This window comes from Anticarsia gemmatalis, chromosome 30, assembly GCF_050436995.1.
Source record: "Anticarsia gemmatalis isolate Benzon Research Colony breed Stoneville strain chromosome 30, ilAntGemm2 primary, whole genome shotgun sequence".
Classification (NCBI taxonomy): Eukaryota; Metazoa; Arthropoda; class Insecta; order Lepidoptera; family Erebidae; genus Anticarsia; species Anticarsia gemmatalis.
In genome coordinates this window covers 2081854-2108362 of record NC_134774.1, presented here as the reverse complement: position 1 = coordinate 2108362, position 26509 = coordinate 2081854, and the positions used below count along the sequence as shown (strand labels likewise).

The window sequence follows — 26509 nt, the reverse complement described above, 5'->3', positions numbered from 1 at the left end:
TAGCTTAAACTCAGAGATCGATTTGTGTAAGATAGTCACCCATCCAACTTACAACCTCGGCAAGCGTCGCTTATCCTCAGATATAGATCCGCGCGGCTGTTGTTAACTAAGCCACGAGCTCCCCTACTTTCAGGGTATAATGGACGTGATATAATGACGTCACAATGTTATATTTAATAAAACTTAAGATAGGTTAGTAGTGCCTTTAATTTTGTTTTTATTATACTTGATACTATTGCTGATTTTGTGGTACAAGTTATAAGAAACTTAATATGAAAAAACAAATTTAACCCAATACTGTCCCACTGCTGGGCAAGGGTCTCTTCCCTTAATAAGGGAGGGGTTAGGCCTTAAGTCCACCACGCTGATCAAGTGCGGGTTGGGGACTTTGCATGCCCTCAATAAATGTATTAAACAAATTTTAGACATGTAAAGCCTTGTATCCACTTGAGCAGCTCGGCCAAATGAGCCGCTCATTCGCCTGAGCATGCTCAAATGGATACAAGGCTTAAGGTTTCCTCGCGATGTTTTCCTTCACCGTTGGAACAAGTGATAATTATTTCTAATACACACATAACTTGGAAAAGTCATTGGTGTGTTGCCTCGGATTCGAACCTGCGACCACTTGTGTGGGAGGCTAACTTAAACCACTCGGCTATCACTGCTTTATTTGTTTAATTGATTTTATGTGTAACAAAAATATAGACGTCGCCAAACAACTTGAACATAATTTGCTGTATTAGAAAGTAAACAGAATGTAGACCCAGTGCAGAGGACACTCGGTTGGCTGTTATACCAGTCGGTGGTCGAAGCTGAAACGCCCTCGCCTTTGCGCAAAACTATTATACCTAAACTGACCTAAAAATCGTTCACTAAGATGTAGCGAAACTGTTCAAGTTGTTTGGCGGCATCTATAAATGGTTTAAACAACACTCGCTCCCGCCTCCGCCCCCGCTGCCTCTTATAACTTGTGTCAAACATAACTGGATGACGTAGCTCGCATGCTCGGACCTGTCATTAATGATACCCACTTGTGCAGGGCTGTCACACACAAGTTAATTGTTTATTATTATTTTTTATTTTATGACTAAAGTTAGAATTAAATCAGAGTAAATAGATTGCTTTTATCTATAACATACTTTATATATTAGTAGCTGACCCGCGCAACTTCGCTTGCGTCACATAAGAAAGAATGGGTCAAAATTTTCCCCGTTTTTGTAACATTTTATACTGATACTCAGCTCCTATTGGTCATAGCGTGATGATATATAGCCTATAGCCTTCCAAGATAAATGGGCTATCTATCACTGAAAGAAGTGTTAAAATCGGACCAGTAGTTCCTGAAATTGGTGTGTTCAAACAAACAAACAAACAAGCTCTTCAGCTTTATAATATTAGTATTAGTAAGGATAAGTTAGTGCCTATGTACCTAATGTTTTAGTCCATAAGTTCTTTTATTTAAACTTTGACATCACTATAATAGACAAATCACCCTGGTTTTCCCCCATTTAGTCAACTATTAGTCACTAACACAAACCACAATGACACTATATAAAATAAATACAAATGTTATTAATTTTACTATTATTTGACTCATATTGTAATGGTTAAACGTAAAAACCCAACTTATATTGGTCAACCCAGGAATCGAATTCAACACTTCCAAGATTTCACTACAATTTCGATCGTTTGTATAATGCGAATGAGAGAACAGAAAATTTAATGTTGCTTAACCTGGGAATCAAACTTAAGACGGGAACGTGTTCAGCAGTTGTATGCAGTATATATGCGTGATGTTAAGTCCATACATATTATCACGTCTGTCTTTTATCTTAACCCGGAAACCAAAACTAAGACCTTAAGATCAGCTGTCGGATACACTAGCGACTGCGCCACGGAGACAGTCAAAATTATTTATTTATAAATGAAAATGTATCAATGAAATGTATGTACGTGCATAAATTTTAAACAACTAAACTAAAATGGATAGTTTTTTATGTTTGTTACTGTCGGAGCATGATTCGTAGGATCAATGGGATCAAAATCCCCACGAGAATGGAATCAACAGGATAAAATTGTACTATACCCGGACAAAACCACGTTAGTCCGCTAGTTATAAACATAAATATTTTTATTGACATTTACTGAGTAGCTGACAGCCCTATATTCTTAACCACGATGCTCGAGGCGTATGTCCAAGGTTTTACTCAGACGTAATTCGCTTCTCGAAGCAACAACACGCGTTAACAAACAAACAAAATAAAAAACAATTACAACGAAATAATAAACAATTGTATCAAAAAAAACAATTTTACATTCCAAATTCCGGAAAAAAACAATTCGAAATTCGATTTAAAATAAAAATAAAGTGTTCTAAATTCAAATATTGAAACAATTAAACAAAAATTTTGGTGATATTGTTTGTTTTTTTTAGTAAAAAGTGTTTTAAGTGATTGTGTTCGGTTATTATTTTGACTGAATTGTTTTTTCCAATGGACTGATTGAGTTAATTGTGCTATTTTTGTTTATAACATAAGGTAAGATAATATTGGAATTTTACCACCATTTTTTACACTATATTTATGTTTCAAAACACGTTTTTTAGTTTAAAATTAAACATGTTTGTTTGATGACGTTTTTCTCAAAAACTGGTTGTCCGATTTTGATGATATTTGTACTGTTAGAAAGCCTGTTTTTTAAGGTAGAAATGTATGTCCGTTTTATTAAAATTGGTTGGGAATTAATGGAGTTATCGATGTTTTTGTCACTGAGTCATATAAAAGATTTATGTAGGTATCATAAAGATTTTTCTCTGTTCGTTTTCCAAGATATTACTAAGAAATGTCTTTATAAATATATATATAGCTCTTTCAGTATCTAAAAGATTATAAATTAGGTAACATTTTGACATCAAAATTGACAAATGTCCTACTAAAATTTACAATTTCCTATTTAGATAAGTATTTGTAATACTTTGACAACAACTCCGAACCGATTTTGATGAAATTTTGCATGGAGATAGTTCAAGACATTTCATACTTCTTCTTCTTCTTAGCGTGTCGATGGCAAACAAATTATAATATTAATTTAAAATAGTGTATAACACTTTCTGTCTTGCTATACACTGCCAGCCCAGTATTCAGCTACGTGTATAGCGTTTTCTGTACAGCTCATAAGGTCGTGGTATGAGCAAAAGTCAGGGCACTCCGGGCATGACAACATGTGGGCCATGTCCTCTGTGGCTCCACATCTACAAGAAATATTTGACTTGTCGAGGAAACCCCACCTGGCCATGTTCTCCTTGCTGCGGCCTACCTGGGTATTTCATACTTACTGTACGGTTCAGTATCTGAAACAAACAAACATATTATTTGATACATAACACTAAATACGTTTTTCTAATGTATATACATATGTAACTTTGCTTTAAAACAATTAAAGTCTCATCAAAATCTGCCGGTTAGTTTTTGTGTTATATCAAAAAAATCCTACAATTAAGTCCCGTTTGTCGCAATCTAAATAAACATAGCTTGTATCTAAGATTAATACGGATGAAAGAACGTGTGTGTGGATGTGAATGAAGCAAGGGAAGTTTGTAGGATCGTACCAAGTGACGTTATTTGGTCTCTGCCTAATAAACTATGTATTACGTCGGGGAAAAAGTCTTTTCGCATTATAGTATGTATTAACTTGTAATAAAATCTTTTCTCTATACAAAAAAGCTCGATACTTGGGTACCTCACGAGCTCACTGAAAGAAACCTAATGAACCGTGTACTCATTTGAGATTCTTGAAGCCAAAGAGATTTTATTACAAGTTCATACATACTATAATGCGAAAAGACTTTTTCCCCGACCTAATATTATCATAAAAATGCCTTTAATGCTGCCTATCACCCACTGCTGGGCCAGGGTCTCCTTCCGTAATGGGGGAGGTGTTAGGCCTTGAGTCCACCACGCTGGCCAAGTGCGGGTTGGGGACTTTGCATACCTTCAAGAACTGTTCTAAATAACTCTCAAAATGTTTTCGGAATTTTCAAATTAATCGTAATCGGTTCAGTACTATTTGCGTGAAAGAGTAACAAACATACATACATACATACATTCTCACAAACTTTCGCATTTATAATACAGGAATTAGTAGGATTGTATATGTATGTATGTATGGAATTTTGTTCAGAATGGAGGACGTAAGGTTAAAATACAAGATATTATCTCAAATCAAGAAACAAGTTTGAAATATTCTCTTAGGTATAAATTAGGTATTATAACTTGTTTCAACTTAGTTTTTTTACCACCTACTTATAATCAAAGCGTTTTCCTTAAAAATACATGCAAACGTATTTTGCATGCGACCCATGATATAAATCTATACTAATACTAGCTGACTCGCGCAACTTCGCTTGCGTCAGATAAGACAGAATGGGTCAAAATTTTCTCCGTTTTTGTAACATTTTTCACTATTACTCTGCTCCTATTGGTAGTAGCGTGATGATATATAGCCTATAACCTTCCTCGATAACTGGACTATCTAATGGACTGAATAAATAGCTTATAGCAATCCTTAAAAATGTGGCTATTATACACAAAAACACTTATCCAAATCCGGCTGGTAGTTTTATAGATAAATTCGTTCAAACAAACTTACAAAATTCGCTTAATTCTTTCGCTTTTTATTATGAGTCCAGTTAATAGCAATATACTAATTGGGTAGTTGACTGGGTTAACAAAAATTATTAAACTCGTACTCGTAAAAGGTTCATCTAAAATGCTCAGACTATGTAATTTTTTCGTAAATAATGTTGAAATTGTAATTATTACAGACTGAAACATTATATTAGACACTCATTTGATTTCAACGAAAATAAGACATAGTGACGTCACTACGTCGTATTTCTATACTAAAATGTGTTTTTGACATTTCATAAAGAGTAGCTGATTGGACTGGTAGTCAAGTACCCTATTGCATAGTATTGCATAATATTTTATTTACAAAAAAAGAGGTGCCTTCCAATTATTTTTTATTTGAAAGGTAGTGCTCTCCATGTGGTCTCATTTAATTTTGGACACACTGATCGTTTACCCACCGATGAGTGTGACTATGAATGTCATGATTCAATTTTGTTCTATCGTATGGTTAGTGGTCAACCTAGTGTCAAAGTTGTTCAAGCCTAGCCTTTGACGTGGCTTAACGACTGTTATCTTAGTAGACAACAACCGGAACCGACTTTTTACGTGCCCTGCGAAGCATGGATTGCTCATTGCAGCAGTGACACAGCTAAGTAAGTTTAAAGAAAGAAAAATTATGTTGTTTCCAAATTACATAATTTTTCTTTTATATAAACAACTTATGTTATTGCAAGAACAATCCATACTTACTAATATTATAAATGCGAAAGTAACTCTGTCTGTCTGTCTGTCTGTCTGTCTGCTACTCAATCACGCCTAAACTACTGAACCAATTTGCATGAAATTTGGTATGGAGATATTTTGATACCCGAGAAAGGACATAGGCTACTTTTTACCCCGGGAAAATAACCCATTTCCCGGGAAAATTAAGTTCGCGAATAATCAATATTATAATGACATTTTGCGCGGGTCAGCTAGTAGTAAATAAATAAAAAAGTTCTTTAAGAAACGTCAAAAATACTTTTTATACATACTTACTAATGACCCACCCTGGCTTCGCCCAGTTTTCAAAATTAATTGGCAAATAAGTCACCAGGCTGAACCGTGAAATGAACCGTGATAGTTAGACAGCTGAGTTTTTCACAGATTATGTATTTCTGTTGCGGCTATAACAACAAAATTAAAAAATATATATTTAAAAGGGTCCCCATATATCAAACGTGTGTTTTCGTATTTTTAACCCCCGACGCAAAAAGAGGGGTGTTATAAGTTTGACGTGTCTGTCTGTCTGTGGCATCATATCACCCGAACGGATGGAGTGATTTTTTTTGTATTAAAGGTAACTCATGTGCGAGTGTTCTTAGACATGTTTGATGAAAATCGGTTGAGCCGTTAAACAGTTGTAGGGGGTGAAAGTGAAGGGAGGAGAGGAAATTTACTCGGATGGGGTCTCAAATAGCTTCGTATGATGAGAAAGTTGGTGGTGGGAATATTAGAATGGCTTAACCTAACTAGCCAATCTATAAAAAAGTATAAAAAAATCGGCGTTTTTTTTAATTCTTATTTTATAGTTATTTGGTACGGAACCCTTCGTGCGCGAATTCGATTCGCATTTGACTGATATTTTATATAATAAATAAATAAATTTAAACCATTAATGTCCCACTGCTGGGCAAGGGTCTCCTCCCGTAATGAGGGAGGGTTTAGGCCTTGAGTCCACCACGCTGACCAAGTGCGGGTTGGGGACTTTGCATGCCCTCAATAAATGTATTAAACAAATTTTAGGCATGCAAGGTTTCCTCACGATGTTTTCCTTCACCGTTGGAGCATGTGATAATATTTGTGACTGATATTTTATTTACTCAAATTTCATGCGTACGGAATTTGCTAGAAATAAATTACATATTAGGTTAAATAGATAAACAATATCACGGAATAAAAACAAATAAGTGTATAAATAAACAGTTGGTCATGTTATCACAAGTTTCCTGTATTTATCAAGTTAACAACAGAATGTAGCAACAATAGCCGATTATATACAATTAAAACTGTTATTTTAATTAGTATATAGTAACTAGCTGACCCGCGCAACTTCGCTTGCGTCACATAAGAGAGAATGGGTCAAAATGTTCCCCGTTTTTGTAACATTTTTTACTGGTACTCTGCTCCAATTGGTTGTAGCGTGATAGACTTCCTAGATAAATGGGCCTTCTAACACTGAAATAATTTTTCAAATCGGACCAGTAGATTCCTGAGATTAGCGCGTTCAAACAAACAAACTCTTCAGCTTTATTATATTCGTGTAGATTAAAACTGTTATTATAGTAATTTTATAATTATAAACAAGAATGTGTGAATGGGAATGTTTTTTCTAATGTATATCAGCTTCGCCTTTCTTCGGAGTCGGCTTCCAGCCTCACCGGATGCAGCTGAATACCAGTATTTTACATGAAGCGACTGTCTATCTGACCTCCATAACACAGTTAATTTCATAACTTTTAAACTCTCGCGTTGCATGTTTAATGTATAATAGAATACGGGAATTAACGCGAACACGCATTTTACCTTTAAATGCCTAACGTTTCCACAGTTTATTTATAGGTAAAGTCCCGCAAAATTCGGTTTAGGCGTCATTTAATTTCGATCAAAAATAAAAGATGGTACAAAACAAGTTATTTAAGATTCTGTATCGCATTTAATTAACATAAATACTTAAATAAGATTCTTTTGTTATTTAGCAAACCTGTATGCCAGAATAAAGTTTTTTAGTTAGTTCGCTGCTACCACTAGCTCGGAAAGGGGGTAGAGCCTTATGAGAAGAGCTAACAACAATCTAACGGCCAACGATTTAATTCGATTAAGAATTGTGTCTTGTGTTAAATAGTACATTTATTGAGGAAGACTATATGTAAACGACCAATTCGATATGGTTGTGTAATGTAAAAAAAAATTTTTTTTGTATTTTTTAAAGACAACTCCCGCACTAAGAATCGCTCTTGTGTCGCGGGGACTTTTACAAACATACAAACAACGGACACAAAGTACAACCAGAAGCGAGACAATTATTTGTAAATCACACAAATGATTGCTCCGTGTGGGAACCTAAGACCTCCCGACGCATTGGTAGCGGCGTATACCTAAACCACTGCGCCACGGTGGCAGTCAATCAAATTAAATTGTAATTTAAAAAGATTTTTGACTAATAAATCATCAACTTTTGATACCTACCTATCTCAGTGTTTAAAACTAAAAAACTGTTTTTAAAACCTGTTACGAGAATAACATAACATTATTTATAATGTTGCGCGGGTTTAAAATATTCTAAAGTTATTAATTTCTGCCAGCAAATGCAATCAGTCTAGCCTTTCTTCCAACTATGTTGGAGTCAGCTTCCAATCTCACCGGATGCAGCTGAATACCAGAGTTTTACATGTAGCGACTGTCTATCTGACCCCCACAACACAGTTCCCTGTGTTATAATACGATACTAAGTAACTGTTAACGACTGTCAAAGATCTTTGAAAATGACAGCCGGGACTCACAATTTAACGTGCCTTCCGAAAACGGAGGAGGGGTTTCTTACTTTAGTACTTATTATTCTGTGGTAATAGTCCGGAATTTGGTAAAAGTGATTCAGGCCCAAAGGCCTTTGACGTTATCTTAATTGACAACAACTGGGGGCGACTTTATACGTGCCCTCCGAAGCAAGGAGACGCTCAGTTTAAACACCACTATGCGGTCACCCATCTATGGAATGACCGCGCCAAGGTTTGCTTAACCCACAGATCGTTTACCGACCGGTGAGCGCAACTGGCTATGGACGTGATATTATGTATGTATATAAACATAAGATATAAAACATTTTTTAGTGTACAACCGCAAAAGTTCATTGGAATCGAACCCGTGACCTTCACCGTATCAGTAATTATTTCCTACATCGAGCTATGCAATATTGGAAACCTGATTACATTTGATACAGCCGTTTTTAAGTTACGTGGAGACATGATCTGGTTGAAACTTGATTTAGAAAATATAATAATAATATCCTAGGAAGAGCTCGTGGCTTAGTTAACAACAGCCGCGCGGATCGATCTATGAGGTTAAGCTACGCTTGTCGAGGTTGTTCTGTGGATGAGTGACCATATTATACATAAAGAGTTCCTACCTATTTCGAAATGCACGTTAAATTGTGGGTCCCGGTTGCAATTTTCGAAGACCTTTGACAGTCGTTAACAGTAGTCAGAAGCTTGAAAGTCTGACAACCAGTCTTACCGAAGGGTATCGTGTTATAACCCAGGTAACTGTGTTGTGGAGGTGAGATTGTTAAAATTGTTAAAATCGATTTGAATTAGATTTTAACAATTGGGTCACTTTATATCTAATATAAAATTTTTATTGAAAGTACTGGATCATTGATAGTTTGTAATCTGTCTTCTATGCATGTTGTGTTTGCCGATTAATATTGTACACATATATCCTATTTTTCCTGTGTATGTTTACCTATGTAAGAAAAGTGAAACAATTGTAGGCGAACCATAAATAAATAAATAAATAAAAAATAAATAAATAAATAGATAGGCAGTCGTAACTCGTAGGCAACATTTCATAGTCTAGACATTGTCAACCACAAATATTTAGGTACATATATTTCTAGGTAACCCCAAAAAATGAATATTAAATTAATGTGTCATGTTTTGAATCATCACAGGAAAAGCCATACACATATATTAAAAGCTCGCAACTGCGTCCGCGTGTAAACAATCTGAGAAATAAATATTCTATGTGTTGTTCCAGGCTATCTGTGTACCAAATTTTATTAAAATCCGTCCAGTGGTTTTTTCGTGACAGAGTAACAAATATACATCCATCCATACTTATAAACTTTCTACTAATTTATTCTTTTGCCTTTTTTAATCCATTACTGTCCCACTGCTGGGCAAGGGTCTCCCCCCAAACGAGGGAGGGGTTAGGCCTTGATTCCACCACGCTGGCCAAGTGCGGGTTGGAACCCTCAATAAATGTATTAAACAAATTTTAGGCATGCAAAGTTTCCTCACAATGTTTTCCTTCACCGTTGGAACAAGTGATAATTATTTCTAATACACACATAACTTGGAAAAGTCATTAGTGTGTTGCCTCGGGTTCGAACTTGCAACCACTTGCGTGGGAGGTGCCAACTTAAACCACTCGGCTATCACTGCTTAAACAATTAAATGCTATAAGGAAAAGCGAATTCTAGGAAAGATAAAACGACTTTCTTATTATTGTCCTTTTATAATTAAATGCCCTTTGTTCGACCTTCACATTTTATACGGATATAAACACATTGCTTGTTCACCGGTAGTACATCGTATTTAACTTTACGTGTGTGAAGATAGCAACAAGTCATGCAGAAGACGAATAAATACAAGAGATATAGAAAATACTTCTGACTGATTAATGTTTGTTGGCTGTAGAATGGCTTTAACCATTTAGGCTACACACGCGACAGAAGCTTAAAAAATCAAGTAACTTCTCCCATTTTCCCAACATTTCCTTTCACTGCTCTGCTCCTATGAGATGTATACTATAACCTGCTCAGGAGTATCTATACTAATATTATAAAGCTGAAGAGTTTGTTTGTTTGAACGCGCTAATCTCAGGAACTACTGATCCGATTTGAAAAATTCTTTCAGTGTTAGATAGCCCATTTATCGAGGAAGGTTATAGGCTACTAGCTGACCCGCGCAACTTCGCTTGCGTTACATAAGCGTTAAAAAATTTCCCCGCTTTTGTAACATTTTTCACTGGTACTCTGCTCCTATTGGTAGTAGCGTGATGATATATAGCCTATAACCTTCCTCGATAAATGGACTATCTAACACTGAAAGAATTTTTCAAATCGTACCAGTAGTTCCCGAGATTAGCGCGTTCAAACAAACAAACAAAAAAACAAACAATCAAACAAACAAACTCTTCAGCTTTATAATATTAGTATAGATATATCACCACGCTACGACCAAAAGGAGCAGAGTACGAGTAAAAAATGTTACAAAAACGGGGAAAAATTTCACCATTCTCTCTTATGTGACGCAAGCGAAGTTGCCCGGGTCAGCTAGTGAAGAATAACTGTACCAAGTTTCGTTAAAATCCGTTAAGTAGTTTTTGTTTCTATAAACAATATACAGATAGACAGACAAAATTTTTACTTAAATTGCATTTTTGGCATCAGTATCGATCACTAATCACCCCCTGATAGTTATTTTATGAAATTATGAATTATATTCAATGTACAGAATTGACCTCTCTACAGATTTATTATAAGTATAGATAGATAATAAAACACCAATAGCACTTCGCTTCTAAGTTTATCAGCTTAAAATCCTCAATGATCAGTCAGGAAGTTGAGGTCACAAACATACAAACAACCTTCACCCCATTGTCACCCCCTTAGGGGATGATTTCTGAAAAATAAACTAGCTTATCTTCACTCCTGGATCTTCACCTATATCCATGCCAAATCTGTGAAATATAAGGCTTGCTCAACATCGAACAACAAAACCGAACCGAAGCATTTACTAAAAATTCGGTTTGAACGTTCAGGCGCGGCGATGTCGAGCAACATTTTTCACACACATATTATATTCGGTTTTGCGCCTCGGCTAGATCGATTAATATCGAACCGAATATGTGTGTTGCAAGTCAGACGGACAAACATTCGCATTAATGTATATACGGATAGATCTATTTTAACCGTCTTCATACAGTAAGAGATAATGATTGCGTTCTTCCATTGTAAGGTTTTAATTACGTTTTTAATTAAATACCACTTAGTAGTCATCATGACGTAGATATATACGTAGATATTGTTACGTATTAGGTCGGGGAAAAAGTATTTTCGCATTAAGTATAGTATGTATGAACTTGTAATAAAATCTCTTTAGCTTCAAGAATCACGAATGAGTACACGGTTCATTAGGTTTCTTTCAGTGAGCTCGTGAGGTACCCAAATATCGAGTTTTTTAGTGTAGAGAAAAGATTTTATTACAAGTTCATACATACTATAATGCGAAAAGACTTTTTCCCCGACCTAATATTTGGATAACATCACACCTATCTCATTCGAAGATGTAGGCAGATGTGTATGAAATACAACCACGTTTCGCCATTAACAATGTTAGTCCCATGTAATTTTTTTTGGGAATCGAACCCACGACCTTCCCGTTGCAGTTGTATCGGCGCGCATGGCGACCTAAACCACTGCGCCACGGTGGCAGTCTAATATAATATATAATAGAGAGCCTATTTTCACATATATTATAGGGCACGTAACCACAGGATATAACGGAATTTAACGCTAAATTTTTCCATTACACAAAGGAAATTATATTATTAGTATGTAAAGTGATACGTACTGATGATTCACAGATATTTAAATTAAATGCAACTGCATAATTTTATTCGCTATTGCTGTACTTATAAGGCCTGTACAGTCAATACAATATCATTAGAGAAAACAATAATTCTTGAGGTTAAGCTACGCTTGCCGCGGCTGTTTTGTAGATAGGTGACAGTATTAAATAGTTCAGCTACCTTCGGTGAGGATGTAAGCCGACTCCAACATAGTTGAAAGAAAATTTGATATAATCCGTATGTCATGTAATGTATAATCTGAATCTCTCTCATCGTATGGTTAGTGGTCAACCTAGTATCAAAGTTGTTCAAGCCCGAAAGGCCTTTGACGTGGCTTAACGACTGTTATCTTAATTGACAGCAACCGGGACCGACTTTTTACGTGCCCTCCGTAGCACGGAGACGCCCAGTTCAAATACCACTATGCTGTCACCCATCTATAGAATGACCGCGCCAACGTTTGCTTAACCCACAGATCGTTTACCGAACGGTGAGCGCAACTGGCTAAGGACGTCTCATAATTTGAATAATTTACAATCATATTATTATTCTTTCGTCACGGATGTTTTGTAGGGAAACCCAATAACTGTCTAAGATTGCTTGATTACACTTTTGCGGTTTGTATCAATGGAATTAATTTACATAGACTCCGCTTGAATAAACAAATCTAAAGCTGAAGAGTTTGTTTGTTTGTTTGAACGCGCTAATCACGGGAACTACTGGTCCGATTTGAAAAATTCTTTCAGTGTTAGATAGCCCATTTATCGAGGAAGGCTATAGGCTATATATCATCACGCTATGAGCAATAGGAGCAGAGTACCAGTGAAAGTATTACAAAAACGGGGCAAATTATGATTCTCTTATGTGACGCAAGTGAAGTTGCGCGGGTCCGCTAGTAATATTATAAAGCTGAAGAGTTTGTTTATTTATTTGTTTGTTTGTTTGTTTGAACGCGCTAATCTCAGGAACTACTGGTCCGATTTGAAAAATTCTTTCAATGTTAGATAGTCCATTTATCGAGGAAGGTTATAGGCTATATATCATCACGCTACGACCAATAGGAGCAGAGCAGCATTTTTCATTTCATTTCATTTTAAAAAGACAACTCCCGCACTAAGAATTGCTCTTGTGTCGCGGGGACTTTTACAAACATACAAATAACGGACACAAAGTACAACCAGACCCGAAACAATTATTTGTGGATCGCACAAATAATTGTCCCGTGTGGGAATCGAACCCACGACCTCCCGACGCAGTGGTAGCGGCGTGGTGACCTAAACCACTGCGCCACGGAGGCAGTCAGAAATGCCAGTCAGCAGTAAAAAATGTTACAATAACGGGGAAAAATTTGACCCATTCTCTCTTATGTGACGCAAGCGAAGTTGCGCGGGTCAGCTAGTATACATATATCTCTCATTTTTGAACTTTGAATTCATAAACCTTTTGACCAAAGGGCATCGTCCAAAATGGGCAGAACGGATGAGCAGCATTTTTTTTAAATTACAACTCCCGCACTCAGAATTGCTCTTGTGTCGCGGGGACTTTTACAAACATACAAACAACGGACACAAAGTACAACCAGACCCGAAACAATTATTTCTGGATCGCAAAAATTGTTTCGTGTGGTAATTGAACCCACGACCTCCCGGCAATGGTTTCGGCGTGGCGACCTAAACCCCTGCGCCACGGAGGCAGTCAATTAAGTTGCGGTCATAGAACCGTTTGATTTCCAATCTTTTACTACAATCTATAACGGTATATCAGTCTAGCCTTTCTTCTTATGTTGGAGTCGGCTTCCAGTCTCACTGGATGCAGCTGAATACCAGTATTCTACATTTCCTAAGGAATGTTCATAGCAAATTTCAAGTTTATACGCTCAGTAGTTTCGGCTGTGCGTTGTCCATCAGTCAGTCAGCAACAGAAGAATTTTACATGGATTAATTTCTGCCCGTGACTTTGTTCACATAGTTAGTTTATTCAGCCAGGTTATAAGCCATTTGTGTGCCAAATTTAATCAAAATCCTTTCAATAGTATTTGGGAAAATGCATGATAAAATAAGTAAACTTGCCTATTACGTTTGTTGACATACAGAATCGCCGGTTACGAGTACTACGCACTTGATTATTTAAAACTAGCTGACCCGCGCAACTTCGCTTGCGTCCAATAAGAGAGAATGTGTGAAATTTTTCCCCGTTTTTGTAACATTTTTTACTGATACTCTGCTCCTTTTGGTCGTAGCGTGATGATATATATATAGCCTATGTCCTTTCTCGGGTATCAAAATATCTCCATACCAAATTTCATGCAAATTGGTTCAGTAGTTTAGGCGTGATTGAGTAACAGACAGACAGAGTTACTTTCGAATTTATAATATTAGTATGGATTTGTTTTTATACAGGACCGCCGGTTACGAGTACTATGCACTTGAATATTTAAAATATTGGGTTAAATTTGCATTAAATGTTATCTAGGTATTTTTAAATACTAGTATATTATCACAATACGGGCTTAATAACGTCACAACCTAGATTACTATTTGCTAATTAGCAAATTCAATTTCTGTAGTATACTGGTTGTAGAATTTAGAATAACTCGTAAAAAGCATTTAAATTGTTGTAATTTATGAATTAGTGATTAAATAACAACGGCAACCCGGAACAACTCTTATGATAAGCTAGGCTTGCCGAGGTTGGTCAGCCGATGGGTGACCGTATACACAACAAGTTCCTTCGAGTTTCGGATCGCACTTTAAATTGTCGTTCCGGCTGTCATGTTCAAACTTTGAACATGACAATCTTTGAACTTCAAAGATCTTTGACTGTCGTTAACAGTAGTGAAAAGCTTGAAAGTCTGACCACCAGTCTTACTTAGTATCATGTTATAACCCAGGTAACTGTGTTGTGGAGGTCAGATAAGCAGTCGCTACATGTAAAATACTGGTATTCAGCTGCATCCGATGAGACCGGAAGCCGACTCCAATATAGTTGGAGGAAAGACTACAATGATATAGTTATTTTATGTCCTATGTGTTCGGTATGTTCGGTAGTGTTGGTAGCAGCTCCTTACATCATTAATGATTTACACCTAACAGAAATATTGTTAAAACCATTTGGCGATTAAAAAGAGTGTCCAGGAGTTTGATGGCAGCTCTTCTCATTGGCCCTACCTTCCGAACTGGCGGTAAATTCACTCTTTATATCATTGATTATCATAAGTGTCAGCACTTGGCCTAAATGAATAAATGATTTGATTTTTATTTTTAGACTTAGGAAAGTAATTCTTCATCCAGCCTTAGGTTTCACCTACCATTTGTCGCGCAAGTTTCGACCACCTACCACTGGTCTATGAACTAGAAATTGACCACAATATGTTACCTACTTAGTAATGAGGCTACGAGAGCAACAATTTTCTCAGTAGGTTTCAGACATCACGTATTTGAAACAAAAAATAATATCTTCCACTGACATGAACCACTTTCGTGAACAAAAAATCTATTGTTATTATAACTGACCTGCGTCCATTCGCGTGTGGTTTCATTATTAACCGGCTATAAAAAGAAAGAGGTTCTCTATTCGTAGTTTTTTTTATGTCTGGAGACACGTGATCAATTTCAAAGTTGTGGTTAGTGGTCAACTTAGTGTCAAAGTTGTCGAAACCTTTGACCGTTTGTGGTGAACTGTTGTTATGTTAAACAACAAGCGTGACTTGTATCACGGAGACGCTCAGCTCAAACACTGCACCTACATCTATGTAATGTACAAGTTAACACACTGAGCGTTTACCCACCGGTGAGTGGAACTATAAGTGCCTGAAAATTCTATAATTTCTTAAAAAACTATTCCTCGATTGACTGGACGTGCGATAGACAGACAAACTTTCGCATTGTTTACTAAGTCACGAGCATCGTTCTGCTTTTAACCTTTGAGTACGGAACCCAATAAACAGAATGTTTTTCAATAATAATATTGAGTTATCATCGCATTGAGATTGCCCTACTATCCTAGAAAAGCGGTCACCCATCTATAGAATGTCACTCTATTACAAGTTCATACAGACTATAATGCGAAAAGACTTTTTCCCCGACCTAATACTTAAGTGGGGGTGAAACTGTAAGACACTGCAGCTGTGGGGAAGAAATTGGTGTAGAATACTCTCAAATTTTTTTGGCGAAAATAATAAATATATAAATTTAACCCATTACTGTCCCACTGCTGGGCAAGGGTCCCCTCCCGTAATGAGGGAGGGTTTAGGCCTTAAGTCCACCACGCTGGCCAAGTGCGGGTTGGGGACTTTGCATGCCCTCAATAAATGTACCTATTAAACAAATTTTAGGCATGCAAGGTTTCCTCACGATGTTTTTTGAGAAATATAAATGTTTTTATGGAGATTAACTTATGTATGATTTTGTTTTCAGATAAAATATGCAACAATGGGTACGATACTGCGTGCGACGTTACTACTGCTGACTCTCTTCACAGTGACACACGGACAATATTATGGTAAGCTATCTATATATACTATACAGTGCCTCGATTCTCTACTACTATCGACTACCGACAACCGAACTGTCATCGAGAAATTTTGTATGAAAATCTGATCAGCGCCTCTGACGGGTGTCGCAGGAAACATTTTGGCAGTACATTCTAAATGTCAAAATGTCGATAGCTAGCCGGTTGTCGGTAGTCGATAGTGGTAGAGAATCGGGGTACAATAGGAATCTTAAAGTACAAAAAGTGTAACACAAAGAAACGCTCTTAGATAAGTAAACTTTAACTTTTTCGTTAAATAATTTTTATACGAGCGTATTTTACTAGTTATTATAATTTTCGAAACCAGCTCCATGCGTGTTTGACTTCATTACAATATAATACGGCCTGTATAAAAGAGTTTTTAACAATTACTTAGAAAATAACTACCTTTAAAGAGTTTTTTTACAATTAAGTACTTAGAAAATAGCCTCTAAAGACATTTTGAAGAGACTTCGAAAAAAAGATGGAGTTTCCAAATCGTGTTTTTTTTTGTTGAAACTTTTTTGAGTCGGCCGATTTTGATTATGCTTTTTTGATTTGAAAATTGGTGCCTACCATGGGGTCCTATTTAATTTTATAGAATTCTAAGTAGTTTTTGATATATCCATAGAAATGTGTAAATTGCGGGAATACGTACATTGACTAAGTATATATTTTTTGTGGTGCAAATAAGGTATCATATTACTGATAGGTTCTTGTAAAAAATAATTAAGGAATGTCAAAGCCATTAAAAGGCAAAAAATAGTGATTTTAGCATATTTTGCTTAGAAATAGATACAACGCACTAAGAACTGCACTTGTTCCGGGAACTTTTACAAACATACAAAAGGAACACAAAGTACAACCCATTATTGTTACAAAAGATAGCACAATTATTTGCGTAATACACAAATAATTGTTTCGGGTCTGGTTGTACTTTGTGTCCGTTGTTTGTATGTTTGTAAAAGTCCCCGCGACACAAGAGCAATTCTTATGCCCGGTTTCTGAGGCACATTAAGCGGTAGTTTATCTATTCCAACTCTCATATTTATATGAGCTTAAACGCTATTGAATAGATAAACTACCGCTAAATGTACCTCAGTAACCGGAGGTTAGTGTGGTCTTTTCAAAAACATTTAGGTAAGAAAAGAGTAGATAGATAGGTTATTGAAAACGGCTTTAAATAAATTATAGACTTAAAATGTCCATCGAGCTTAGTTAGATTTATCATAGAATAAACTATACTAATATTATAAAGCTGAAGAGTTTGTTTGTTTGTTTGAACGCGCTAATCTCAGGAACTACTTCTTCGATTAGAAAAAATCTTTCAGTGTTAGATAGCCCTTTTATCGAGGAAGGCTATAGGCTATATATCATCACGCTAAGACCAATAGGAGCAGAGTACCATTAAAAAATGTTACAAAAACGGGGATAAATATGACCCATTCTTCCTCTTATGTGACGCAAGCGAAGTTGCGCGGGTCAGCTAGTTTTATGATAAACAAAATAAATGTTTTATACATAACCAGTTTTACCAGTATATAATAATATCATTTAAAAGGTTATTATTTCAAGTTATACAATGTTGTTTAATATCGCTTAGGTCATTCTAACTAGTTATATACGTTAAGAGGAACTTGTGGCTAAATAACAACAGTCGCGCATACGACTAGAAATATTCAGAAAAACCGGCCGGATTCGCGCACAAAGGGTACCGTACTATCCGTATCTTTAATAGGAAAGGAATTGAGCATAAAAGTACGAAAAAAAAACACATTTATTATAAGGGGGATATTTTAAGTATCTGTTGTTATAGCGGCAACGGAAGTACGTAATTTGTGAAAATTTCAGCTTTCTAGCTATTACGGTTTATGAGATATAGCCTGAAGACAGACAGACACGACAGCGGAAGCTTAGGTTAGGTTAGGTTAGTAGAAATAGGTTTTAATCTTTGGCTAAGGGACCATAAAACCCGCCTTCTTCAAGACATCGCCGATATGATCTGTGTACTTCCTTCTAAAGCGTCTCCTCCATACATTTCTATTTATCCACACAACACATAAATTAATTCTCTCTACGATTACACTACATACATAAATATTCATTATTACTCACTCTAATTATAATAATAAATTTAACCCATTAATGTCCCACTGCTGGACGAGGGTCTCTTCCCGAACGAAAGGTTAGACCTTAAGTCCACCACGCTATCCAAGTCCGGGTTGGGGACTTTGCATGCCCTCAAAATGTATTAAACTAGGCATGCAAGGTTTCATCACGATGTTTTCCCTTCCTTTCTATAACTACACCATACTTATTAAATTTTCTTTAATTTCCAGATCTTATACAAAGTCTTCAGCAACTGTTCCAGCCGTACCAACAAAACGACTACTACCAGCCTAACCACAGACAAGAAACGAAAAAGAATAATGATGAAAGAAACATAAAAAAACAGCCATACCAACAAGACCTCTTTTTCTCAACAACTGCTAAACCTAAAAAAGGAAATAAAAATACTAGTCATACCAGAAATAATCATAGAAATTTCAACACAGATTTCGTGTTCAATGATTTTTTCACTCCAATTGAAGTTACAACAAAAAGAAGGGTTTCCCCTAGCAGAAAGACTACGGTTAAACCTTTCGAAAATGTTGGCAGTTCGACAAATTATAACTACCAAACGCACAGCAATTTGCAGACAGCTACTCCTAATAGAAATTCTAATAGGAATCCTAATGTTTCCAATTTAAATAACTACCAAAATCGTTTGAATTTTCAATCAAATTGGGGTAACCAAAATACGCCTAGCACTACAGACTATTATGGTAATAGAAACCCCAATAGGGGTAGTAATTCGGGTCAAAATGGGGGTTTTGTTTACCCGGATAACCCGTTAGTTAACCAGCCGGGGGTTAAACCAGCGCCGGTTAATGTGAACCAGCCGCCGATAACGAATAGACCGGTGACTGATAGAAATAGTTTTGACTATGAAAGGCCTGCGTCGTTTGGGCAGACGGTCACGCCGCAAGTACTGGTTGGTCCTAATGAAGATGAAATGACGGAGAGCCAGAAAAGAAGATATATAGAACTGTCTGAGAGAAGTAAGTATTATGTCGATATTGTCTATAACTAAGTTATTTTACAAAAATCCTTTAATGTTATGACACATAAACCTTCCTCTTGAATCACTCTATCTATTAAAAACAACCGCATCAAAATCCGTTGGGTAGTTTTAAAGATACATGCATACAGACATAGGGACAGACGCGGGAAGCGAGTTTGCTTTAATTATATTATTAACTAGCTGACCCGCGCAACTTCGCTTGCGTCACATAAGAAAGAATGAAAAAAAATTAACCCGTTTTTGTAACATTTTTTGTTGCTACTCCGCTCCTATTGGTCGTAGCGTGATGATATATAGCCTATAGCCTTCCTCGATAAATGGTCTATCTAACACTGAAATAATTTTTCAAATCGGACCAGTAGTTCCTGAAATTAGCGCGTTCAAACAAACAAACAAACAAACTTTTTAGCTTTATAATATTAGTATAGATTCTTCCGTTACTGAGTGACTGACTAACAGACTTCGCACAGCCGAAACTACTGAACGCAAGAAGCTGTTTGCCTTATATGTTTTTTGGAGAGAGATTTATGAAGATTTCACTCCGATGGGGGTGTTACTCCATGCGGGCAAAGCCACGGGCGGAAAACTAGTGCGTATATAAAATCACGCCGTCTTTGGCAGTAGATAACGATTGGTACGATCCTTACAAACTTCCCTTGCTTCATTCACATACATACATGTTGTCATACAGGACCGCCGGTTACGAGTAGCACCTGACCTTTTTACAAGACATCACCGATATGATCTGTGTATGTCTTTCTAGAGCGTCCCCTCCCGGCGTTTCTATTTACGCACAGTTAATTACTTATTAATATATATATCAGCTTAGCCTTTCTTCCAAACTATGTTGGAGTCGGCTTCCAGTCTCACCGGATGCAGCTGAATACCAGTGTTTTAAATGGAGCGACTGTCTATCTGACCTCCACAACCCAGTTCCCTGGGATATAACCCAATACCCTTCGGTAAGACTGGTTGTCAGACTTTCAAGCTTCTGACTACTGTTAACGACTGTCAAAGATCTTCGAAAATGACAGCCGGGACCCACAATTTAACGCGCCTTCCGAAACACGGAGGAACTCGATATGTATAAGATGGTCACTCATCCACAGAACAACCTCGGCAAGCGTTGCTTAACCTCAGAGATCGATCGGCGCGGCTGTAGTTAACTAAGCCGCGAGCTCGTCAGTTAATTACTTATTAATAACTATTTTATTTTATTCCAGTGTGTGATCGCTACAAGAGCCTTACTGTGAAGAAGGTAGCAGCTCTTCCACTGGTGCCTTCTCCTGAACCAGTGGAGTTCAATGTCTCTTCTTGCGTGCCCATCACCGTGCCTTTGGTCATAGGAGGCAAGATTGCGTCTATACAGGAGTTCCCACATATGGCTGTGGTCGGCTGGAGGAAAAAACCGGTATTTATATTACTTTTTTACTTTTGTTTGTTTGTTTGTCGTATGGTTAGTGGTCAACCTAGTGTCAAAGTTGATCACGCCGCCCAAAAAGCCTTTGATATGGCTTAACGACTGTTATCTTAATTGACAACCGCCGGGACCGAATTTTGACGTGCCCTCCAAAGCACGGAGGCGCCCAGCTCAAATACTACTATGCGGTCACCCAATAATCGTGCCAAGGGTTGCTTAACCCAGAGATCGTTTACCGACCAGTGAGCGCAAGAGGAATGTTTTAGGCTATATAAAATTACGCTACGACTTATAGGAGCAGAGTAGCAGTATAAAATGTTACAAAAACGGGGAAAATTATGACCCATTCTCGCTTATGTGACGCAAGCGAAGGGTCAGCTAGTGTTCATATAATTTTGACTTTTTCGGAAAAGCTGGTTGCTCGTAAAAATAGACGGTAAAAACCTCTTGCTCTTATAAAATGGCAATGCATTTATATATTTTATTGTTTGTATGCTGTTTCAGGGTCCCGGTTACTCGTGGAAGTGTGGAGGTTCTTTAGTCAGCAACCAGTACATTTTGACCGCTGGACATTGTACGTTCTTGGATGAAGACAGGACTTTGGATGATGGAATCGTCAGGTAGAGGTCTTTATAAATAAATAAATTTAAGCCATTAATATTCCAAGTAAGGGTCTCCTACCGTAATGTGGGAGGGGTTAGGCCTTGAGTCCACCACGCTGTCCAAGTGCGTTTTGGGGACTTTGCATACTTTCAAGAACTGTTCTAAAGAACTCTCAGGTTTACAAGTCGCATCACGATCTTTTCTTTCACAATTAATAATAATTATTAATTATTTCTAATAAACACATAACTTGGAAAACTCATAGGCGTGTTGCCCCACTTGCGTGGGAGGTACCAACTTGTAAAGTCAGCTCCAAAAGTAGCTGATCATACTCAATCTTTTGAAGCCCTGTATACTGAAGTGTGCACATTATTTCATGGTAAAATCAGGTAGAATGTTAGAATTAAACATTTCAATCAATGGCAAATGTTTTTTCCATGGAATAATGTGCACACTTCAGTATATAGGGTTTCAAAATATGAATGTATCACTCGGCTATCACTATAATATTTTTAACTCTTTTTCTTCCAGCGGCCCCCCTCAAGCAGTTCAGCTCGGGTCCTCATACCTGGACGACCCTGGCGCCATCGTGATGCCGGTCGCAGCCGTCATCAGACACCCCAAGTACAAAGGCAACAGGCGCTACTATGATATAGCTATGATTAAAATGGCCAGGACTGTCACGTAAGTAAATAAGTAAAAAGAATTTTACCTATACTAATATACTAATATTATAAAATTGTAGAGTTTATTTGTTTGAACGCGGTAATCTCAGGAACTGCTGGTGTGAATCGAAAAATTATTTTACTGTTGGGTAGCTTGTTTATCGAGGAAGGCTATAAACATTACGCTACTAACATTAGAATCGGAGTAGCAACGAAAAATGTTTTGAAAACGGGGAAAATTATAACAATCTATACAATTTTATAATATTAGTATAGATTCTCGCTTATGTGATGCAAACGATTTTGCGCTGGTCAGCTAGTATATAATATCACGCCTTTAACACCTACTCGAAGGTGTAGGCATTTAGGCAAAGGTGTCTAATATTTTCCACGTTTCGCAATACAATGTACTGCCCATGAAACTTAACTACACATTTGGCGCAGTGGTTAACATGGTCACCTCGCCGAAATAACCATAGCGCCGCGGGTAGTGGTTTCGAATCCCACCCGCGCCAAATATTTAACTGATGAGCACGAGTATCTGTTCTGAGCCTGGTTAAGTATGTATTTAGAAGTATATTTATGAAGATGTTTATCAGCTATTTGATTACCATAATACAAGCTCTGCTTAGTTTGGAATCAAATAACCGTGTGTAAGTTGTACAATGATATTTATTTATTTATAAATCGTTACAGGTTCTCTGAAGTGATTCGACCAGCGTGTCTAGGAGTTCCACCACCAGTCGGAGAAAACATCGTAGCTACTGGCTGGGGCAAGACAGAATTTGGTGAGTTTCTCTCATTTATCTCGAGGTGCCCATAGCCAGTTGCGCTCACCGGTCGGTAAACGATCTGTGGGTAAAGCAACCCTTGGCGCGGTTATCCTATAGATGGGTGACCGCATAGTGGTATTTGAACTGGGCGTCTCCGTGCTTCGGAGAGCATGTAAAATGTCGATCCCGGTTAAGTTAATTTAAAGTACATCATCAATGATATATACCAAGCATATATATTGTTAAAACCATTTGGCGATTAAAAAGAGTGGCCAGGAGTTTGTTGGCAGCTCTTCTCATTGGCCCTACCTTCCGAACTGGCGGTAAATTCACTCTCTGTATCATTGACTATCATAAGTGTCAGCATTTGACCTAAATGATTTGATTTTGATTTTAACAGTCGTTAAGCCACGTCAAAGACCTTAAACAACTTTGACACTAGGTTGACCACTAACCATACGACAAGAAGAATTAAAATATTCTTCTTTCAGAAGGCGACAATTCCATCGAGCTGCGTAGCGTATCTTTGCCAGTATGGAACATGGCTCAATGTAAAGAAATATGGGGGACTTCTTTCAAACTACCTCAAGGACCGACGTCTGAGAGTCACTTGTGTGCTGGAGCTAAGGAGGGGGGGAAGGATACTTGTCAGGTGAGTTTCATTATGTTGGAGAACACTTTGGATGATAAGTTGGGCAACAAGTTGGGGAACTTGTCGAATGCGCAGTAATTAACGTGATTGTCTTGCTACTAAAGTGCTGTGTGTGGTGGGGTGGGTTCGAATCCTAGGCAGGACGATACATTTTTAATGAGCATGAGTATCTGTTCTGCGTTTACCTACAAGTTGATTTTTATGTATAAGTATTTATGTATTTAGTAGTATATAAGTATGTGTTATCAGTTATCTGGTTACAGTACAAACTTATTTTAATTTATTATCAGACGACGGTGTGTGAGTTGACCAAATGTAACTACTTATTTAGTTTCCCTATGAGGCCGACATAGCCTTTTGTTAGCTAAAGGCCTTGCCATTAAATTTGATTTAAAAAAACTTATTTATACGTCCTTATAATTCACGCTTTTTCCTATAGGAGTCGGCAGAGACCTAAGAAATTATTTACTAAATCAAACTATTTCTATTCCAGGGTGACTCCGGCGGCCCAGCCCAGATCCAAGACGGCTGCGTATGGCGAGTAGTAGCTGTCACATCATTCGGAAGATCATGTGCAGCGGCCAACACGCCAGCATTATACGCACTAACCAAACGAGTGTTCATCGCCGCACAGATATTCGGCGACGAAGGCCAAAACTTCAGAGAACCAACTAACAATTATAACAATAGACAGCCAACACGTCGGCCAACAAATCAGCCAGCATATCGGCCAGCAAATCAGCCAACACGTCAGCCTAGTTTTAGTTCGTTTGATGATAACAGACAACCGCCGAGACCGATTTTTGGTGGTTTCGGATGATTATGTAAATAAGTGAATTAATTAATTAAGTAATTTGTAAATAATTTTAAGAGATTATTAATATTATAGTATATTTTATGATAGAAATGTAGTGTTTCATTTTGACATCTCAATTTTCCACCTAATTTAAATATGTAAAAATCAAAATCAAATCATTTATTCATATAGGTCAAATGTTGACACTTATGATAGTCAATGATACAGAGAGTGAATTTACCGCCAGTTCGGAAGGTAGGGACAATGAGAAGAGCTGGCAAGAAATGGGCTGGTAATGTAGTAATATTCCGTAGTTTGGTAACGTGTCCGGTATATAGCAATAAGCTCACCCCTATTACATGAGACTAACATTTTTAATGGCGAAAGTTAGGTGTACTGGGTGTATAAGTTAAAATAAAAGGCTTGGTAATATAAGTTTATTTTAAATGTCAAATAAGAAGCGAGACTCAATAGTACTAAGTTGAACTTTTGGCGCAGTGGTTTAAGCGGTCACCTCGCCGCAACAACCGTAGCGCAGCGTGTGGTGGGTTCGAATCCTACCCGGGACAAATCTTTGTGTGATGAGCACGAGTATTTGTTCTGAGCCTGGACGTTAATTTATCTATATAAGTATGTATTTAGAAGTATATAAGTATGTTTATCAGTTATTTGGTTACCATAGTACAAGCTCTGCTTAGTTTGGAATCAAATGACCGTGTGTGAGTTGTCCAATAATATTTATTTATTTATTTATTTATTAACTAAGTGCAGAAAATCGCGATGCAAGCATATTATACCCTCAATGAGAAGACGCGAGAAATGAAAAAGGGGAACGAAAATAAAATAAGAAAACATTAATTAATTATCAATATCTATTTTTCGTACATTTAGCAGATACAAACATTTTACGTTTCAAGTATTTAAAATCAAATAAAAAAAACACTTTTTATTGTACAGGCACTTTAGGCAACCCAGTAAGCATCTTCTGCTCAAATTCAAGCAAATCCTGAAACGCCTTTATCCTAAAAAGTCCATTTTCGCCCCAGCTTCCCCCATAACTGTTCGCGACTAACCAATATTCAATGCCATTTTCAACCCCAAAACCTAAGACCCTTACACTATGCCTACCTCTAAGCTCTCCCGCTTGATGTATATATATACCAGAACGATACCAAAAAAAATCTTCGTACACGAAAAACCCAGCCTCAATAGGCCCCATTGTAAAAATTTCCGATTTGATAACATCAGAATCACTGCTTACTCGATAAAATTGTTCACCAAAGTACTTATTTTCTTCATATGTTAAATTCCCAATTACGCATTCGGTAATACATTGATTTTTCCTTAATTTTTCTATATCGTAAGGTTTACAATGAATGGAAACAAGGCCTTTTTCGACCCAAAATTTGAAAGCTTGTTGCGGGTTCCCGCCGTCACACACTTGGGTTTTGTGACATTCTAAATCTTGTTCGGAAAGATGCACGTTTAAATTTGCATGAATACAAAATCTATCCGAAGCTGTATTTGCTGTACCAAACGTCCAACACGACCCACATTGTCCTTGGTCATATATTTCGTTCACAGTAGCACAATTCCGCCATTTTTTTCTCGCATCAAAATGCGTTGGTAAATTTTTCACGACCGTTTTCTTTACGGGATAATCAGTAATGTTTTCTGCGTCAAAATAATTGCAAACGTGAAATTGTCGATCGTAATTCTCCATTTTCCATGTAAAGTTTTGATTATTGAAATGTTTTATAAAATCTTGACGAGGTAAGGTCTTGAATTTGGCGCGTAAATTGTCAGCACTGACGGCCATTTTGGATAATAATGTCAACACAATTATTGTTTTTAAAATCATTGTTATGTTTGTACCAGTTAACTGTTCTAAAAATCATTTTTCCAGCTTATATACTTTGTTTAGTTATTTAAAATATGTTGCGAAAT

The 26509-nt window shown here is 37.1% G+C and overlaps 1 protein-coding gene and 1 pseudogene across 2 annotated transcripts; one reads left to right on the top strand and one right to left on the bottom strand.

Moving 5' to 3' along the window:
- The first annotated feature begins 2214 nt into the window (after positions 1-2214).
- LOC142985546 (uncharacterized) lies at positions 2215-24673 on the top strand. 2 transcript variants are annotated; one of them, XM_076133781.1, is made up of 9 exons: positions 2215-2537; positions 16436-16520; positions 18869-19630; positions 20877-21064; positions 21578-21693; positions 22208-22360; positions 23038-23129; positions 23609-23766; positions 24260-24673. In XM_076133781.1, exons 2-9 carry the CDS (start codon positions 16451-16453, stop codon positions 24584-24586), a joined length of 1866 nt encoding a protein of 621 aa, XP_075989896.1. In that variant the 5' UTR covers positions 2215-2537; positions 16436-16450; the 3' UTR covers positions 24587-24673. The 2 variants fall into 2 exon arrangements, with proteins under 2 accessions (XP_075989896.1, XP_075989895.1); XM_076133780.1 differs by having other exon boundaries at positions 23606-23766.
- A 510-nt stretch (positions 24674-25183) lies between these two features.
- LOC142985503 (cathepsin B pseudogene) lies at positions 25184-26426 on the bottom strand (annotated as a pseudogene).
- Positions 26427-26509: the final 83 nt, after the last annotated feature.

What these genes read in the sequence shown, in the direction of transcription:
- LOC142985546 (XM_076133780.1), top strand. Translation starts at nt 16,451, where the DNA reads ATGGGTACGATACTGCGTGCGACGTTACTACTGCTGACTCTCTTCACA. An exon ending in TTGGATGATGGAATCGTCAG is followed by an intron (nt 21,694 to 22,207) that starts GTAGAGGTCTTT and finishes TTTTTCTTCCAG; the next exon opens with CGGCCCCCCTCAAGCAGTTC. An exon ending in GGGGGAAGGATACTTGTCAG is followed by an intron (nt 23,767 to 24,259) that starts GTGAGTTTCATT and finishes TTTCTATTCCAG; the next exon opens with GGTGACTCCGGCGGCCCAGC.